This window comes from Muscardinus avellanarius (genome assembly GCF_963383645.1).
Source record: "Muscardinus avellanarius genome assembly, chromosome: 1".
NCBI classification, from domain to species: domain Eukaryota; kingdom Metazoa; phylum Chordata; class Mammalia; order Rodentia; family Gliridae; genus Muscardinus; species Muscardinus avellanarius.
This window is the reverse complement of record NC_137786.1, coordinates 36,204,092-36,225,286: the sequence shown is the minus strand read 5'-3', so window position 1 is coordinate 36,225,286 and position 21,195 is coordinate 36,204,092. Positions and strand designations below refer to the sequence as shown.

The following is a 21,195-nucleotide window of genomic DNA, read 5'->3' as shown; positions in this document are numbered from 1 at the left end:
AGAAGAAATTTTTCTTTTGCAGAAAAAATTCCATTTCGCCATTGCCAAGAAGTCCTTTGGTCCCTCTGTGTTCTCAGCTCACTGGGACAGTTGATTATTGTGTCATGACCTTCAAGTCAACGTTACATATGCTTCATCTTCCCAGGCAATTTTACTCTTTCTTGAACATCACTGATCCCCTATGGATCTAAGGCCCCTCCCCTGGATTTCAGTCAAGTCTCTTCTACTAGGGACACACAAATAACAGTGATAACACAGCAAAGCCCTTCTTTATATTTATCCTTTCACAGGAAATTGTCCTTGGCCTGTGAATCAAAAAGAATATTTTAATGTTCTTTCTTCTCCTGCCCACCTTTTAGCCTCCAGCCCACCTCTTCTGAAACCATGGCAGTCTTTCCCTCTGGTCTTGTTAACCCTTGTCTAAAAAAGCAAATTTTTCTACACGATTGATGTTTGAGTGTAAATTTGGAGCCCTGCTTTCAGAGCGTGACAGGAATAAATAAAAAGACAAATTGTAGGTCTTTGGTTGTCACAGCAGGGACTCCTATCATGCCATCAGCTTTCTTGTCCCCAAATGTGCGAACTGCCTGAAAGACCAAGGTAATTGAAAAGCAGGCATAAACCTTTGATTTCTCTGATATTAACGGAAATTGCCTCCTACAGAGGTTGCTTTCTGGCTTAGTGCTCTGAAAGAGAGACAGGCCATTCTGTTTCTAACACAGAGATTTAATACTTTAGTCAATCAAGGAAGGAAAATCTCAGTGGACTAGTAGGAACAGGACTAATAGGGTTGCTCAGTTCTTCCAAATCTATTTGGAGAGCAGCACTTTCATATTCTTTCTCCCTCCTCTCTCCTTCTCTCTCTCTCTCTCTCTCTCTCTCTCTCTCTCTCTCTCTCTCTCTCTCTCTCTCTCTCTCTCCTCCTTTGCTTACCCTCCTCTTACCACAGAGAGAGAAAAGATGAGCAGTAGATATATCAGAATACCCACATTATCTTGCCCCAAAATATGCAGCACCTCAGTTTAACTTCTTCAAGTTTATGATGTCCATCTCCATTAACTAGAATACTGGTCTCAAAAATAAGACAAATGTTTATGATATGGATAGCATTTCCCAAGGGCTTCTGTGTCAAAGGCTTGGACTCCAGGATGGCACTACTAATATGTGCTGGGGACCTTTAAAAGGTGGGGCTTAGTAGAAAGCCCTTAAGTCACTGGGAGAATCCCTCAAAGGAGAATTATATAAATTATAAAACACAGGGTTTAACATATCAGCAATAAAAATTTTAAATATTAAAAAACACAAGGTCAAAATATATTGATTGGGATACATCTTAATTCAAAGAAAAACTGAGTTATGATTTCTGTGTGGGCCCATAAAAAGCTGTTTCAGGAAATGCTGGGTAAGGCAGCTGCCTAGAACCTGCAACTCTGATTATCTACTCAAGGATTGGACGTGTTCGTAAGTCTCAAGTGAAGCTGAGCTTAGCCATCATCTGCCTAGCTTAGAAGGAGCCCTCAACCCAATGTTCTGTATTCCCAAGTAGTTGCTAGGTAACCCAGAGTTCCAGCGGTCATTTTCTTCAGGTATTTGCCACTCTATTCCCTACCATATCCCACCTGAATATCAAAAACTCACCCTCTGTTTCAAAGTGATTACATGTACCTGAACTGGATGGGCAAGAATGGGATAACGCAAAGAAGTATGGATGGGGCTTAAAAAGCTTCTGGCACCAGTTAGCAGCACTTGCATTGACCAATCATTAGGGAATGTGTGGGGTGTCACTGGAAGGCACTCCCCAGTGCCAACACCATTAGGAGGTCTTCCAAGATTTCTTCTGCATCCACATAAGTTGCAGTGTTCATGTAAGGAGTGATAAAAGGCATGTCTGTGGGATATGCCTTGGCTCTTCTGCACTTTCCTAAAACCAGTAATGGTGATACCCCAATTTTTTTCTCTATCTCCCTCTGTTCTCCTTGTGTTCAGATGACCTAAATTCCCACCATCTTCAGTTTTCTCCTAAGTTATATCCCATCTTAGCTCAGATGACCCTCACCTGATCTAAGGCAGAGGGAAAGGCAGCAGGGAGGATTCTCACACCACTCTCTATTCTCTTTGAAATTTATTTTCATGGTACAAATAATCCCTATAGATTTTTCTCACAGGCTTCTCGTCAGGTGAGCAAAAACTCATTTTGGAAATCTCAAAGCATTTTTAAAGACTCATTGAAAGTGACTTTCTCCTTGTAAACCTGCTGCAAGAATCTTGGTTCTCTCTAGGTAATTGTGAATGTTCCTGTATGACTTGAGGAAAGGTCAATATGTGTAAGAATGTTCAAAAATAAAAAATAGGCACAAAACAGTATATCAAAATAATATCTCTTAGCTGGGCATGGGTGGCACACACCTGTAATCCCACTACTTGGGATGCTGAGACAGGAAGATTGCAGGTTAACACCAGCCTCAGCAAATTAGTGAGGCTCTCAGAAACTTAGTGAGTTACTGATTCCAAATAAAAAGTAAAAAGGGCTGGGGTATATCTCAGAGGTAGAAAGCCCCTGGGTTCAATTCCCAGCACCACAAAAAATAGTATCTCTTTACAACCACCTTTACCACTCTTTTCCTTCTCTGATGATTCATTAATAATTTAGTGCCGCCGGGCGTGGTGGCGCACGCTTGTAATCCCCGCGCTTGGGAGGCAGAGACAGGAGGATAACGTAGGTTCAGAGCCAGCCGCGCGTGCTGGCTTAAGAGACCCTGTTTCCAAATAAAAATGTAAAAATAGGTCTGGGAGTGTAGCCCAGAGGTAGAAGGGCTTCCAGGAACCCCAGTACTACAAAAAAAAAAAAAAAAATTAGTGCCCCTTCAGCAACTCAGCTGAAACTTTTTTCTCATTTCTTAGTTGTTAAATCTTCTACAAGTCGAGTATCCTTCATCCAAAAATGTTTGGGATGAGAATAGTTTTCAGTGTCAATTTTTTAATTTTATAACATTTCCATATATGTTATGTGATATTTGGGGATGGGACCCAGGTCTGAACATAAATTCATTTATGTTTCCTATATATCTTACACGTATAGCCTGGTGGTAATTTAAAATAACATTTTAGTGTACCTGGCTTTTGATTGTGGCCCACCACACAAGGTCAAGTATGGGATTTTTCCACTTGTGGCATCATGCAGCGTTCAGAAAGTTTCAGATTTTGGAACATTTCAGATATTGGAATTTTTAGACTAGAGATGTTCAACCTGACATTTTTTACTTCAGATTTGGATCTCTGTTGGCATTAATAATGCTGACCATATCCTCTATATTAGGACCTGGATGTGGTGATTCATAATTAACCTACTAGCCAAAGTCCACAAGGGAAATTATTGGAAGGATACTGAGATAGCTTCTCCCAAATGGGTTTCTTGTTCAGCTCTTTACCATGGGGTTTGCATCCAGGTCTGACATTTTCAAATCAATCCCTGCACCCAGGGTAGAAACTATCCTCTATAACTAGCGAATATTATGCTAAGTGAGCTTGGCCAGTCTCAGAAAGTAAAGGGTCATGGGTTTTCATATATGGAAGCTAGAGAGAAATTGAGAAACAAAATAGACTTCAGATAATGAGGAGAGATATCAGTAGAATAGTGGAAGGAGACAGAGAAAGGGATAGGCGGGGAGGGAGGAGATGATGAAGGAATCAGTCCAAACAATCCTATGTACATTCATGAAACTATTATTATCAATTCCAATATTATGCATGGGAATGGGGCGGGAACAGGGTGGAAATGTATTAGGTGATATATACATGAATGTTTCTATCACACTAAACCTCAATATGATGTATGGTTATAATGCACCAATAAAAGTATACTTAAAAAGAGAAATTGTCTTCCATAATAACCTCCAATAAATGCAAATGACATGTCTTAATATTATTATTTTCAATCAATTGAAGCCTGCCTCCTTGTAACTTCCACATATTACATCTGCCTCCTCCCTCAAGACACTTTGGTATAAAAAGGTAGATCTGGATCAGACAGAAAACTTCAAGCAAGAACACATTAGTCATTACCATTCTTCATTGAAATGTTCTCTAAAATCAAATATTATACAGATCAAACAATTCTAAAGAATAGCATCTCTAATAAGTTTTCTGATTCTTATCATCTTAACTAAAGTTTCCTGAAATGTATTTATTAGCACTAGAAAAAAAGAGATAGTATTTGTATATAAAAGCCTATTTAAAATTCTACTTATGCCCACTTATTTCACCTACTACAGATGCTTTTTTATGTTTTGAAGAAAAACAAATAAGGAATAAATAGAAGGCCAGTGCTTCACATCTAAGCATGTATCCACATTGAATATTATTCTCAAATCTGCATCACTTAGTAACTCGAATATGAAGTGATACTTTCTTCAAAACCAGGGGGTGGTGGTTAATTGTAGGTCTTGTGCCTTGCACGTACTATAGAAAAGCCCCCAGGAATAGAATGAATCATATTTGTTCTCAGACAAGAAGGCAGAAGGCACCCTGTGACCATAGCATGATGAATTCTGTTCTGACATTTCAGTGGTTCAATCTTCAGACAAGAATAGGATCCCCACATGTGGCGGTTGACTCAGCAGGGTGAAGCGTGACATTACAACTCAGGGCGGAAATAATTGTATCTGTCTTTTTTCATTCAAGTTCCTTTTTGTATTTGATTTCATTGAGGGAAGCCAACCTTTCTAATCAGGAAATTGTGTTCTTTCTGTTTTCCTAATCAATTCATAGAGTGTGTTCTGGCCCACTGGCTGGGTCAGTCATACATTAATAGAACCATAAGGAAGAATGGAGCATGTATGTATCTCTAGTCTAGCCCTCTAATTTTGCAGTCAAAAAAGTCAAAGTCCAGAGAATTTTTCCAAGAACAGCTAGCTCTTCCAATGGCTTATGAATATTCTTCATCCTGTCATTTTTAAAAGATGGGGGGAGAGTCTCTGGGCTTGGGTTTGGGAGAACAAAGGGTTTGTTTACACAGGTGGCTGAGAGTCCAGGAGAGAAGTGTACACTGGTGAGGAAGGAGGAAAAAATGAATGAGTCTTCATGCTGGCGAAGTGGTCTAGGTGCCCATTTATGCAGGTGTTTTTACTCAACCCCAGCTGCCTGCTGGATTCCAAGCTGGATGATCAAAGTCCTCAAGAGCCTACTGGGTTTCTGCAGCACAGGGCTTTATGCTGGTGACAGAGATACTGTGCCCTCCGCAGCTCAGGACTCCCACCTCACACTCAGACATTGTCTGCTCCTTGCCATCCACTTCCACACAGACGCTGAACCCTTTTTCCTGGCACTCCGAGACTTCTCTGCAAATACATTTGCTGCTCTGGGCTGGAAAATATAAACGAGAGAGGTTTGATGGTATGCACATCATGGATTTGGGAGGGCCAAACCACATTACCTTCAGAGTAATCATTATCCCCTGGAAGACCAGTAGGACCAGGCAACTGAGGCATTTTACTCCACTTGGAATGAATGGCTTTCTATTGGTTGGACCCATGTGAGGCAATTCTATTCAAGTCAGGTACTCTCTGGCTCTCTCCTCACACATGCCAGCATCATGTGAGCCAGCTATCAAGTGTAATCCTTCATCCTTCCAGACCAGATGAGAAGATCTCAGCAAAAGAACAAAGAGTCTTTTTTGAGAGAGAGAGAGAGAGAGAGAGAGAGAGAGAGAGAGAGAGAATGAGAATTAAGCTGGGCTTAGTGGGTCATGCCTGTCATTCTAGTATTTTGGAAGTTGAGACAGGAGGATCACAGGTTCAGAACTAGCCTCAGCAATTTAGCAAGGCTCTTAACAAACTAGTGAAACCCTGTTCCCAAATAAAAGATAAAAGTAGGGCTGAGGGTATATAGCTCAGAGGTATAATGCCCCTGAGTTCAATCCCCAGCACTAAGAGAAAGAGAGAAAGAAAAAGAGGAAAAAAATAGAGAGAATAATTAAACTTGTTTTGAGGGAGAAGGCATGGCACACAAAGGGCTACATATGCTATAAAAACAAACCAGAAATGAATTGGGGAGGAAAGGAGTCTATCTGGGAAAAGGGTGTGCTGAAATACACTTACTAGATGTCTCCAGAAGGAGAGGAGTGACAGGGTCAGGCAGCAGATGGTGGGGAACCACCAAACCCAAAATAATCCCATTTGTGGCTACAGTCACATATGTCTTTGTCTGTGCTGCAAACCATGATGGAGTGAGGGGAAAGGTGCCTGTTAGGTATAGTCCAGGATGGGGAGGGAGCCAAGAGCTGGTGGGGAACAGGTTTACAGATGCAGAGAGGCAGGGAAGAGACTGCTCCAGCCACCCAGCCCATCCAAAACTGGGACGTGTGCCATGGCCTTGGTGGTATTGAAGATCATTGTAAATGCTACCTGGACACAGACTTAGCAAACACTGAATCAAGGAAGTAATTATTTTGTCTATTATCTTCAAATTCTTCTGATTTCCTAGGAGAAAGTGTCAGCTTGGTGGTAGTATGTTTTTAACACCCCTCTAAAACTTAATAGATTTTCTTATCACAAAGATCCTTATCAGTCCTAGAGGAATCCTCAACTCTCTTGTTCTTACTGTATGGATTTTTCTAGTAACCAAATACTTATGACAAAAGATACTTTCTTTAAAGGATGTAATATATAAGGTCTCTTTTGGGGGGAAGAAGGGGCAATCTGGAGATTGAACTCAGGGACACTCTACCTCTGAACTAAACCCCCAGCTCATTTTTTTTTTTTTTTTATATTTTGAAACAGAGTCTCCCTAAGTTGCTGAGGGCTTCAATAGGTTGCTAAGGACGACCTCAGATCTGTGATCCACCAGTCTCAGCCTCCCAAGTATTGAGATTAAGGTGTGCACCATACCCGGCTACCATTTTTAAAAAATGTTTATGTTACTCCTTTTAGAAATGAGTACATGAGCCGGGCGTGGTGGTGCACGCTTGTAATCCCCGTGCTTGGGAGGCGGAGACAGGAGGATCACGCAGGTTCAAAGCCAGCCACGCTGGCTTAAGAGGCCCTGTTTCCAAATTTTTAAAAAAAGTATAAAATAGGTCTGGGAGTGTAGCCCAGAGGATAAAGGGTCTCCAGGAACCCCAATACCACCAAAAAAAAATGAGTATATGACGTGGTGGCACATGCTTGTAATCCCAGAATTTGAGAGGCTGAGACTTGGAGGATTGCAGTTCGCGGACAGCCTCAGCTACTTAGTGAGGCCCTCCGCAACTTAGTGAGACCCTATTTCAAAATAAAGAATAAAAAATAGGGCAGGGAGTATAGCTTGGAGGTCGAATGCCCCTGGGTTCTATTCTCAGACCAGCAAAAAAAAAGAAAATGAGTACATGATATGAATAATACAAAGAGCAAAAGTCATGAAGGTGGAATGGGAATCACTGAAGTTGCAGAGAACACTAGATCATCAGGAATGGATTCTGGTCCTCTTAGCTACTTGATCTGTGCCCCTCTCCAAGGAAGGAAATGGAAAGGGCATTTACTGTCAAAGCAGCATGAGTCTTTGATATCCTCAAGCATCTGCCTGGATCCACTACTAATCAGAACATTGTCTAAGGCCACAGTACTATTACTTCAGCATCCTGATCATCACAAGTACCACACGCTCCTTACCATCACATTTGGCCCATAGTGGACAGGTGCCACAGGCTCTGTCGACAGCTGAAGCAGGGAGAGCACAGCCGTCCTTACCAATGAGGGTGTAATTTCTACCCTGACAGTGGAGAACGTGCATCTTGCAAACTGTTAGAGGCAATATCCTTTTGCTTCTCTCATCTCGAGCACATACATTCAAGGAAGACCTGAAAAGAATTTTAATTACATTATTTACAAGATTTTTGTTCTTAAGAGCTGAGGAGGAGAAAGTGAAAAGCGAGGCTTTAAGGCTCATTGCTCCACATGTTACCGCCCACAGCGAAAACTGGAGCATTGACTAGGATCCCTTTCCTTCCTGGAGCCCAACACCCTTGGGTCTTCAAAATGGACATATTTACTCTGTATGTGTTCATAGTTTGCAAGCGTAGCTACCTAGTGTTAGCTTCATCTAGAACAGTTCAGATATAGCAAACTAGATGAGAAGGTGAGCTCTGTGAGGGACTGCTAATAAATTGGTAACAAAGAAGAAAGAAAATCAGGAAGGATTAAAAAATCAAAGCGATCCTATCCAATGAAATTATTGACCACAAGAGAAGTGAGCTCCTCCCATCCCAGCAGCCCTGAGATTTCATGTCCACAGTACAGTATTGTCCTATAATAAATGACCCTGAATCACCTAGGAAAGATGAACCTGTTTTTTTCAAAGCTATTTTTAAAGGGTCTATGTTTACAAAGTACTTTAGAAATGTTTCATAAAAACTGCTACTTCTTTCTTATGCACTGGTGCTAAGATAGTAAGATATAAGCTATTTAGAAATGTCACTAATAAAAACAACCACATTTTTTAATGCTGATGGATAAGAAAAGCATTTGTGCAAACAATGTGCTTTTTGTCTATCACATGAAGTCAGAAAGACTCTACATTCCCATATTTTATTTAGTTTTCTCTTTGATCAAGAGCTAAATTTACTTGAAAAATAAATTTTAAAAAATATACTTACCTGGATTTACTAACATAACAAAAACTATCATTTTGATTTGTATTTATCTCTTGCTGTGTATATTTAAATTTTAAATAGAACTAATCAGAAGAGCTGAAATGGCAGAGATGTTACATGCCGCCTTGTTATCTGATACCATGAAATGATATGAAAAACTTATACGATACCATGTCTATAAAAGATGGGCTGCAGAGAAAGCACAGGAACTGGGGAAGTTGGAAAGCGGAGGAAAGTGATTCTATTTAAACAATGACTAATAGAGAATAACAGCAGAGTTGTAATATGATAGTCGGAATGGATTGGAGCTGACCACCATTTTTATTTGTACCATTTAGTTATCGTCTTCCTCACATCAGAAGTTACTATATAGGATCACCATATACTATCACAAACCAATTTTTGTTTTAATGGCCATAGCAAGTGAAAGCCAAGAAATTAGTCATTATATCAGTGTTTTGATTCTTAACCTTAAAGATGGCCCATGAGCCCAGGGGCTGAATTTTTCCCATTTCCTCCCAGACTTCCCTCTTCCCCATCCACCTGGGAGGCTGACTGGTAAGGACCACAACAGGGACTTCTTTGTCCTCAACTTCAGGTGGGTTTCTCAATGGAGAGTGACAGTGGGAGGTTGGAGTCAGGAAGGAGCTTACATTTGGGGTGTTTATCCCTCTGGCTCCCCTCTGTGGGATCTGAAGGCCTGAAAGAGTCTGCTTATCCTCACTGGCCATCTCCATAAAGCCCTTTCTCTCTCCAGGTTCCCTAAATTCTTCTTCTCCTCCCTCCTTCAGGCCTGGCAGTGGATAGATGGCACAGCTGTTACTAGTCCAAGAGTCTTGCTCTGAAGCTTGTAATCTCCTTTACTTTGCCCACACTTTTGTCAAGAGGCCTGCTATATACCGCTTCTCATCCTAATACTAGGACCATGACATAAACATGTACCAGCTACTCCAGATGCCCTCCCACAATAATTTCAAGCTCATAACATTCTTACAATGCAAATCTAGAGAAAAGGCTTCAAGAACCAAAAAAGTAGCTGCTCTTTTCCCCATCAGTACCACTTTAAGAGTTTCTGTCCCTGGGAATTTCAGCCTAATCCTCTAAAGCTCTAAGTCCTCAGATGACAGTTTTGCCTTTTTCCTCTGTTTTATATATAGAACAAGCAGTGTTCAAGTAGTCCCCCAGCATTTCCCACTAGTAAGAATAGAACACCTCTTAACACGGTGACTGTCAGCCTGGTCACCCAGGCAAGAAACCGGCAGCTAATGAGCCAGAATACATTGCAAAAAGACCCTTAGCCATTGGTAAAACACACCTTCAATCTAACGGACACTAGCATCTAAGAAATCATCTCATTTATCTAGGATAAAAAAAAAAACAGAAAAGTGTAGACAACAGAGCTTACCCACATTCGTAGGGCATTTTGCAAACACATCTTGAATTCTGCAGTTTCTCCCAGTGCTGACATTCAGGAACTGTCTGAGTTAAAGGGGTTTCTAAAAGAAAAGCATAAAGAAGATGCAATCATTTGGGGAAGAAGAGCTTCCACACAGTAAGCAGGATATTCTCTTAAATATTGAACCAGGGTCTGTACTATTCTCAGCTGTAGGGGGTTTCTACTTTAAAAATGAATAACAAATCTGAAGCCAGCCTCAGCTACTGAGTGAAGCTCTCAGCAACTTAGTGAGACCCTGTTTCCAAATAAAGTATAAAATTGGGCTGGGAGCATAGCCCGGAGGTAGAAAAGCCCCTGGGTTCCACCCCTGGTACCACAAAAAAAATGAATAACAAATCTATAGAGCAGTTTACACGAGAAAGGTAGCACTGGTGGTAATAGTTACCCTTTCTTGAGCATGTACAATTGGTAATATATATATATGGTGTGTGTGTGTGTGTGTGTGTGTGTGTGTGTGTGTGTGCATGTGTGTTACTGGGGATAGAACCATAGAACCCAGGGGCATTCTACCTCTGAGCTATACTACCAGCTCTAGTTTTTTTTTTTTTTTTAGTCTTTTTTTTTTTTTTTTTTTTGCGGGTCTGGGATGGAACCCAGGGGCATTTGACCTCCGAGCTACACCCCTGCCCTATTTTTTTTTTTTTTTTTTTTGGTGGTACTGGGGTTCCTGGAAGCCCTTCTACCTCTGGGCTACACTCCCAGACCTATTTTTACATTTTTTTTTTTTATTTGGAAACAGGGTCTCCTAAGCCAGCACCCGCGGCTGGCTTCGAACCTGCGCGATCCTCCTGTCTCCGCCTCCCAAGCGCGGGGATTACGAGCGTGCGCCACCACGCCCGGCGTTCCTGCCCTATTTTTTATTCTTTATTTTGAAACTGGGTCTCACTGAGTTGCAGAGGGCCTCACTAAGTAGCTGAGGTTGTCTGCAAACCGCGATCCTCTAGGTCTTAGCCTCCCGAATGCTGGGATTACAAGCGTGCGCCACCACGCCCGGCTTTAGTCTTTCTATTTTTAAACAGGGTCTCACTGAGTTGTGAAGTGCCTTGCTAAGTAGCCAACGGTGTTCTTAAACAGTGATCCTCTGGTCTCTGCCTCCTGAATGCTCGGATTAGGAATGCGCGCCACCATGCCTCAAACTGAGTAAGTTTCTGGAGGAACTTACATTAATAAAATTCTCTCCATTACTTTATATTTCCTAGAATCTTATAAAAAATAAACTATCATGCCAATTTTTGACAGGAAGATACCTTGGTCCAGCTTACAAGAGCCTAAACTGACTAAATAAATCATAATGTAAATAATCCCAAGCACCTTGATTTGCCCACCTGCTCCCAGGTTCATTACCAGGGAAGTCACTGACATATACTTTGTTTTTTAATGTACTTTTAGTAGTGCATTGTAATCACACCCCATAATGAACTTCAGAGTAATAGAGACATATGTGCACAAAGCACCTGATGAACTTCCTTCTCACCCCACCTGTCTCCTTCCCCAAACATGATATTGAGATTGACATTGAATTTCATATATGAACATAGCATCAATTGAAGTGTTTCTGGGATATACTTTGGATTCTAAAACTAGATATTCATTTTATATATTTCAGTATATTTATATAAAAAGTATGTTTTTATGAATACAAAAACTATTAAATAGTTCCTTACTTTGGAAAATCTAAGAGATTTAGATATGACAGTATAATCTTGTGAACAATTCCTACATATGGAAAGTGGTAGTAATCTGAAGTATGCCTGCCATGGCCAGAAATATCAATGACAAATAATCATTCTTCAAATATTTCAATTTTAAGTGGTATTATCCTAACTATAATGTCGTATGCTGAATTGGATTGTAGAATGTAAAAAGGTCACTAGCGGAAAAACTGGTGATATCCAAATAAAGTGTGTAGTTTTTCAACAGTATTGTACTCATATTAATTTCTTACTTTTAATCAACTCAGTTATGTAAGAAATAAAGATGGGTAAAGGGTATGTGAAAACTATATTTGCAGCTTCTCTAAAATACAGTTATTCCAAAGTAAAAATTTTTAAGTGGCATATTTTAGACCAGTGCTTCTCAACCAGGAAAAAAAGGTTTTCCCCCAGAGGCACATTTGGCAATGCCTAGAGATGTTTTTATTGTCACCATAGGGAGGAGGTGCTTCTAGCACCTGGTAGAGACCACAGATACTGCTAACCATCCTCAGTCACAGGACAGGCTCCCACAACAGACTCACGGGCCCCAAATCACAATAGCACTGAGGTTGAGATACCAAAACTAGAGTTCAAAGATAAAGCCGTATAAAATAGGTGTGCATTATGACTGAAATTTTATTTAAGGCTACATTTTGAAATTTTAGTTTTTATATACATGCTTTTTTAAAATCATTATAATTTCATTGTGGAAAAAAAAATCCCTTATAGGATCACCTTACACTAAAGATGTTTAAGAATTTTGTAGTTAAGAACAGAACTTTATCTTACAGCTTGGTTAACTATGTAGACACTCTTAAAGCCCACACAAATATGTGCCTATGCTCACATCAATAGGAGAGCAATGATCCAGCGAAGGTATGAGGGAATGGAGAGTTATTGTTCAATGGATATAGAGTTTCAACTTAGAAAAAATGGAAAAAAGAATTCTGGAAATGGGTAGTGGTGGTGTTTATGCAACATACTGATGCCACTGATCTAGACATTTAAAAATGGTTAAAATGACAAATCTTGCATGCATTTTACCACAATAAAAGAAGACTACTGCCGGGCGTGGTGGCGTATGCTTGTAATCCCCGTGCTTGGGAGGCTGAGACAGGACGATCGCACGGGTTCAAAGCCAGCCTCAGCTACTTAGTGAGGCTCTCAGCAACTTAGTGAGACCCTGTTTCCAAATAAAATATATATATATGGTCTGGGAGTATGGCCAGGAGGTAGAAAGCCTCTGGGTTCCACCCCCAGTACCACCAAAAAAAAAAAAAAAGACTACTAAAACAGCTGGTATTTTATTTATTTACTTATTTTTGTAGCTGATACTTTGGAGGCTGACAAACCTGTGATATTTTGTTTGTCATAGGCTTATTTTAAGAGTAGTTATTATTGTTATCTACATCTTCATAAAAACACACAGGTCTGAAAAATATCATTAATTAAAACCAGTTTTAATAGAATTTTCTACTAAGTGGGAGAAAATTCATACTAAATTGTGCTATAAAATGACTGAAGTAGAAAATTCAGAAAGACAACTACATCATCTCCTTAGGAACACAAGGGTGACCTCATCAACTGTTTATTGTTCTCCTTCACTTTAGAATTACAGGGACAGGTGCATTACTTTACAAATCCCCAATGAACTCATATTTATGCTTCAGTGTATGTAGAAAACAAAGCACTTGTCTTCTGATGTGGAGCTCTGACAGATAACAAGCACATCAGACTGGCACAGGGGAGCAATGGGCTTGGACCTGCACCACCACATTCTCTTGCCGGTCATCTGCTTCTCCCCACAGCCCGTATCCACCATGGGCAGCAAAGTGCTCCGTGTGGTCCACTTTCTCTTCAGTCATCAACATCTAATTCACCTGACAGTATCACTTATGGAGTTTACTTCATCCTCACCAGAGGGATGAGTTGAGCATTGAATTAAAAAGCATACACTCTAGAAATTATATCATACAAAATAATATGCAAGTGAGCTTTTCTTCTTTTCTGGTTTCAGCTAGTAAAAATGCAATATTTCCATTTAGTAAAAAGTAAGCATAGCCTGGTGTGGTGGCGCACGCTTGTAATCCTCCCGAGGACTACAATCCACTTGGGAGGTTGAGACAGGAGGATGGCACAGGTTCAAAGCCAGCCTCAGCTACTTAGTGAGGCTTTCGGCAACTTAGTGAGACCCTGTTTCCAAATAAAATATAAAATAGGTCTGGGAGTATAGCTCAGAGGTAGAAAGCCTCTGGGTTCCACCCCCAAGTACCACAAAGTAAAAATAAGCATAGAAGAGATGAGAAATTATTTTAAAACAAATCCATTCCACCGCATATATTTCTAAAAAGAAATTTTTTTGTCTTCTAAATTTGTTTCTACCTTAGAATCTCAAGACAGAACATTTCAATTTGCATAGTGTTTTAAATACTGGATTTGGGGATTTCCTCTATTAAGAACAACTTTACAAACATGAATGTTTTTCTTCAGTAATACCTTCAATAATATTTGCCTCAAGGTGTTAAATTTTTTATTTTCAATTTCAATAATACCAATAAGCTCCCTGGGAGCCCAGAAATTAAACACACAAAATTTTATGTAAAATATCTTATCCCTGTATGTAATCAAAGGAAAAAATAAGAAGGAAAACAAAAGTTTGCTTTTATAAATCCTTTGTTTTCTTGGCACCCTGACAGCTATAGTGATGTAATCTTTCATATGGAGGCTTTAAGTGAGATGTTTCCGAATCATCAGGTGCATGCTTGCCTGCCGTACACTTCACAAGCCTATGTGCATCATGTGAATAACTGCAGCACCACTTCCATCTTGACCTCATTCTCCTGGGAGGCAGGAAGAAATGACTCCTAGTGATGGTGACACAATACCACACAGGTGACCAAAAGGACATGCACTCAGCCGAGTGCAGGGACCCTGAAATAGACACACTCACCTTTCTGCACACACCGGGCATTTTTCAGCTCAGGACTCCACTTAAGGCTGGAGCCACAGAGAAATGTCGCAGGACCTTCTAAGGACAGGCCCACTGAGCAGGAAAGGGTCACCTTCTCTCCAATGTTGTAGAAGGGTTTGTGGGGATGACTCTGTAGGCCATTCGTCAGTACAGGTAGAACACAGGTGATTTCTAAAGATAAAACAGAGCACAAAACAAGAAACATTGCTTCCCTCGGCCATCTTTTTTTAATTTTTTTTTAATTTTATTTTATTGGTGCACTATATTCATACATCATAGTGGGATAGAAACTTTTGTAGACATACATGCACACATCGCCCAGTCAGCCCCCACCCGATCCCCACCCCATTCTCTCCCCATCCCTCCCTCCCATGCTTGGCTTAGTGGTTGACATCTAGTATTATAGCAATTTATCCAAAATTAAAAATGATAATCTCACATAACAGTTTCATTTGTCTGATACCAAGCTTTTGATGACTTAAAGATAACATTTCAATATTTCTTTTTGCTTTCTTTCTTACCAGAGAATATTTTTTTCTTTTTTTTAGGTGAAACTATCATATATTTATTCTTCAGAAAAAAATCTATCCTGATATGGAATATGGACTCCAGATACCCAAAACAATCTCGAAGCAAAAACAAAGCTAGAAGATGTACACTTTCTGACTTCAAACCATATAAAGCTACAATAATTGAAACAGTGTAGCACTGTTCTAAAGGCAGATATATAGACCATTGGAGTCAAATACAAGCCTAGAGCTAACTTCTTCCCTATATTGTCAAGTTATTTTTGACAAGGTTTCCACGAAGATTTGGTGGTGGAAATAATAATCTTTTAACTAAATATTGTTGAAAAATAATAATTACATGGAAAAGAATAAAATTGGACCCTTACCTAATCCCACATACAAGTATTAACTCAAACTAGATAAAAGACCTAAATATAAATCTTAAGACTATAAACTTTTAGGAGAAAAATCTGGGTCATAAAACCTCACAACATTGAAATTGGCAGTGATTTCTTGGATATGATTTCAATGGCACAGGCAACAGAAGCGTATACAAACTCCCTAAAAAATAAAGGAAAATATTGTATATCCAAAGACAATGTAAACAGAGTTAAAAGTTACTAATAGAATTGGATAAAATATTTCCAAATGCTATATCTGAAGATATATTAATATTCCAACTAGAAATCCTAAAAATTAACAACAATAAAGGCAAACAATACAATTTAGAGATAGGTAAAAGACTAACATAAATAATGAATCTCCACAGATAACCAATCTTAGTTGTCTGTTGGATGGAAACTCTTGTTTCTCTGGTTCTGGTGAGTGTTACCTATTTCTTCTTTGTAGTTAATCTCTTTGAGTATTTTCTCTAGCGCTGGTTTTGAAGACATAAATTCCTTCAGTTTCTGTTTGTCATGGAAGCTTCTTATTTCTCCATCTAATTTGATAGAAAGTTTTGCTGGATAGGAAATTTTTGGCTGGAAGTTGTTTTCTTTCAGAGTTTGGAATATGTTACTCCAAGCCCTTCTGGCTCTCATGACTTGGTTTGGGAAGTCTGGAGTGATTCTAATTGGTTTGCCTCTGAATGTCACTTGGCCCTTTGTTTTTGTTGCCTTTAAGATTCTCTGCTTGGCTTCCACATTGGTCATTTTGACAATTATATGGCGTGGGGATCCTCTTCTCCGATCCTGTCTAAAGGGAGTTCTATAAGTTTCCTGGATCTGTGTATCAACCTCTTGCTCTATGTTTGGAAAATTTTCTGCTATTACTTCCTTGAAGAGATTGTTGATCCCTTTGGTATCACTTTCTTTTCCCTCCTCTATTCCAATTATTCTTAGGTTAGCTCTCTTAAGATGGGCCCATATTTCTTCAATGTCAGATTCCTGCTGTTGGATATCTTTTTCTAGATTAGAAACTATGCATTCATTTTTGGATTGCTCATCTTCTAAGAGCGAGATTCTGTTCTCCATGTGTTCTAATCGGTTGTTTGTGCTTTGAATTGAGGCCTTTACTTCATTAATTGCATCCTTTATCTCTTTTTGGCTCTCTCTGAGTTCTTTTCGAAGCACCTCTATTATTTCTACAGTTATTTTCCTGATTTGATCTTCTAGAAATCTCTGATTTTCTGTTTTATCAGGTTCTGATGTTGTGGGGTTGTGCACATTCATTACTTCAGTGTTATTCCTCTTTCCCATGATTTTGGAGGTTTGTGCCTTCTCTGGGTTCTTCCCTTAGGTCACTATGGCTTCACTTAAGGTGCTCTGGATCTCGAGTCTGTATTATCTCAGACCCTACTACTCCTTTACTGGGTTGTATCACAGAGTCTCCGACCCAGGGAGTCGATAGAGGCTGCTTTAAACTATGGGGGGTGCCAGGTTGCACGCTCTCCTATGGTGTGATATCTCTGCCACCACCACTCCCTCACTGGGTCAAGTCCCAGGAGGCACAATACTGGGATTTCTCCTCTGTGGCCCGCAATTTGACTCACTGTTCTTGAGTACGTAGATGTAGCTGTACTGGACTCGGTGAATTCACTGCTGCTGCTGCCACCGGTGGCAATATGGCGCCTCTGCCACGCCCTCGGCCATGAGGCTGGCGTATTTTTTCTTCTCTGGTTTTGATTTCCACTCTGAATCCCTGCAGCGTGTGCTGAGCTCAGCCACTGGGAGCTTTAAATGCTGTCTGCGCCAAAAGATCCCGCCTGGCTGTTCCGCATCGGCTCACCTTGGCTTGCTGTAGCCGTCCGCTGAGTTCGCCGCTGCCGCCAGCAGTATGGCGCTGCTGCCGCGTCCTCAGGCGCGTGTGTCTCCTCTGTGGCCCTGAGCTCTGTTCTCAGTCCGCTTTCTCTCTGGAGCCTGGTGGTTTTTTTGTTTTTCTGGTGATGGTGTTTTCTGGCTATGAAAGGCGCTCTTTTTGTGGTAATGGAGATTGGTTGTTAGCGGGACTCTTAAGCCCCGCTTTTCTCGGTCGCCATCTTCCCGGAAGTCTTTTTTTAATTTTTAAAAAAATTTTATTGGTGCATTGTAGTCATATATCTTAATGGAGTATAAGAAGGTAGAGATATACATGCACACGTCACTCATTTAGCTCCTCCCCAACCCCCCCCCCATTCCTTCCTCCTTCCTTCTTCTCATGTTTGGCTTAGTGATTGGCTTTGATATGTTTATAAATGTACATCAGGGCATCTTTTTAAAAGCAGTCTTAGATGGCATTGAGATGCTTGTTCTGCTTTTTCACCTTAGATACAAAAAGAACTGAATTCACTCTTCAGCTCCCCTGGAACACAGGCCCCCAGTGCCAGGCACATAATTGACCACTAAGTGACTGAAGGGTAACAACACTGGTATCCTCTTCCCCTGCCCTCAAAGCAATGCAACTACTTGAAATAAACTAGTCGACAGATAACAGCCATGAAGCATTGCCTTCCCTTACAACCAGACTTTTCAGGACTGCCACTTTTCTGTCTTATGTGGGGAAGACCTTCTCAATCTACCCACCCCAGATTTTTCCAAAGAGCCATTTTCTTTTGACCATCATTAGCTTCAATTAGGTATATTGCTATCAGAATTTTTTGTGTGTGTGTGGTACTGGGGTTCCTGGAAACCATTCTACTTCCAGGCTACATTCCCAGACCTATTTTTATACTTTTTTATTTGGAAACAGGGTCTCTTAAGCCAGCATGGCTGGCTTCGAACCTTTGCGATCCTCCTGTGTCCACCTCCCAAGCGCGGGGATTACAAGCGTGCACCACCACGCCCGGCGCTATCAGAATTTTTTTAAGTGCCATCTTTAACCTTACAACCATAAAACTACTCAATATTCTTTGGCTTTTCATCTCTGTTCTTTCTTAATTACATTCTTTAACTCAAATCTACTTAGAAAAACAACAGGGAAAAATGAGAAATATTTATAGTTATGGGGAGCAGGTCAAAATTTATAATGTTAAAAAAAATCTTTGCAATTTCCTTAGAGGACTTTGGACAATATTTTACAAAAGACTGCTTAATAGCTGAAAACTCATTCGTTCATTTATTCAAAATCAGCACTCATTGAGTGCCTCTCTTCTGCCAAACATGTTGGATACTGGTGGAAACACAGAAAGGTAAAAGTCACATTTTGTGCCTTCAAAAACAATAATCTAGTATTGGATTTATTTCTGGCATCGTGAGTTTGCTGGTTTCACAATCACTATCATACAAAGACAAACCTGAAGAGTATACAAAATTAAAAGAAAAAGTACCTCAGAGAAAATCAGAAAGCTATCAAAACAGAACAACTTTTAAAGTCCAAGGTTCCAGAAAGAAGAGTAATCTAAGTGGGTGATTACAAAATCTGGAAATGTTTCTTCCGCTTGCAGTGCTTGTAAATTAACATATATTTCAACTCAGAGGTTGAAAGATGATAATTTTTAGCAATGTCACATGCTAGGGAAAAAAATTGGAATATAGTCCCATCAAGAAGGAGAGGCCCAGGAAGAAAACCCACACTTTTTATTAGATTCCTTTAATGGAAGTTCCCTTGGAACAAAGATAGATCAGACATAAACCAGCTTTGCTGCTTGCCAGAAACAAAACTAATCTTTACTAAAGGAAGATAACTCTGTCATGGTACATCCACCCTTTTGGCTTTCTCAAATTGTTTCTTTAATTTTTTAATGTTGTAAAGTATGACATTTAATCAAAACTAATGTAACATGCAAAACAATAGGAATTGACCAAAATCCAACAACAAAAAAGACAATAAAAATACTCTTAGGAGATGAAATGAGCAGATACAGGCCTTGAAACAACTATAATTAATAAATTGGAAAAATACTAAATGACAAATGGAGAATTTCACCAAAGAATTGAAAATTTAAAATGAGGCAAATGGAATATCTAGAACTGAAAAATGGAATTAAGAATTCAACAGAGTTCTTAGAAGTGTATTATAAACATTATATGTAGATTAATAAACTAAAAGATAAATCAACAAAAACATATTAGAATGAAAGAGAATAAAAGAAGGAAAACAAAGAAAAGAAGTTTTGAAAATAGTTATAATTTCTCCAGCCCTGGTAGGGTTGTACTTGAAGATTAGCAGCATCCACTAAGTTTAAATGCATGTGCATTCACTGTATTTATAGCCAGTGACTCAGAAATGTCACTAATAGGCATAATTCCAAGTGAGAAAACGTGCATGTGTGGACTAGAGCTTTCCTCATATAGCATAGATTTAAGAGAAACATCTCTACACCTCTGCCCGCCTATCCATCTGCTGAGCATGCTTGTCTGCCACTTGAGGTGGAAGCCAAAGGGTGGATGGAGCCTGATATAATATGCCGATGCTCTAACTCATATGCCCATATCTGAACAGAATAGGAGTTAAAGCATTTAAGGACGTGATTGATTGGGCTTAACCCTAGTAATGAAACTCCAAAGAATGTGCTGATGGTCTTAGGCTGAAAACTCCCTGGCTATTTCTAATTTCTTCCAGAAACTTTCAAACTGACCTCACTACACATTACCAATCGGAGAAGACTGAGGATCTCTTAAGTCAATTATGAAGACTGGACAGGATCATATCAGCCTCTTAGGAGCAGTAGGTCAAGACATGGTACATATCATGACGAGTGTTTTTTTATACTGATTAGTTTTCTTCCACATTATTCTCTGGTCTAAAATTATGTCTTACAACCCAGGTCACTCACTCTGACAATGCATTTCCCCAACCAGCCATCGTAAATCTTCTCCACATCTAGCAATGGGGTCTCCAATAAGAGAGTATCCGTCATTGCAAGTGTACACTATGTTTTTTCCAACAGGAAACACAGTATCTTCACTCTAAACAAAAATAAAAATGGAAAGAGACAGAGTTCACCCATTTTTGCATTAACAAAATGCTTCTTTTATTTAATTTGGCCTAAATCACAGCCTTCGTTGATCACCAGGCAACCTACATTCAAATGACTGATTTAGAAAATTGTCTAGAAAGCACTTTTCCTTGTATAGTCCTAATCAACTATACTAGTACCAAGATTAATTAAAATAAAACTATTAATGGCAATGCACTATAATGTATTGATTGTTCCCAAAATACCAAGTGCTATACTAAGCATTTTACAAAGATTACTTTAGTGGATACTGTTCAAATAAATTTTTTCTCACACTTTTAGAAAAAGGTAATTTGTTATCATATTTTGGAAGTGTCTCTATCAACTCTTCATGTTAAAGTATTATGGGCTGTTCGTTAGTGATGCTACCTAATAAATGCCAGCATAAATACACAGAAGTATGCAGACCCTGTCAGCATTTTCTTGAAGGTCTAAGTTTCTAAATGATGGTGTGCGTGCGTGCGTGCGTGCGTGCGTGTGTGTGTGTGTGTGTGTGTGTGTGTTTTGTTGGTGGGTATTTTTTGTTTTGGTTTTTGGTTGGGTTTCTTTTTTGCCTTTTTGTGGTTTT

At 39.7% G+C, this 21,195-nt stretch overlaps 1 protein-coding gene across 1 annotated transcript in view; it reads right to left on the bottom strand.

Annotated features, from left to right (window-relative positions):
* Positions 1-5,179: 5,179 nt before the first annotated feature.
* C7 (complement C7) overlaps positions 5,180-21,195 on the bottom strand; it is a gene marked incomplete at both ends in the record, with an annotated part of 76,459 nt that continues 60,443 nt past the window's right edge. The window contains 5 exons of the mRNA XM_080701629.1: positions 5,180-5,361; positions 7,644-7,831; positions 10,029-10,119; positions 14,724-14,915; positions 20,445-20,577. Coding sequence (XP_080557755.1) covers positions 5,180-5,361; positions 7,644-7,831; positions 10,029-10,119; positions 14,724-14,915; positions 20,445-20,577 — 786 coding nt within the window. The remainder of the gene's footprint in view (positions 5,362-7,643; positions 7,832-10,028; positions 10,120-14,723; positions 14,916-20,444; positions 20,578-21,195) is intronic.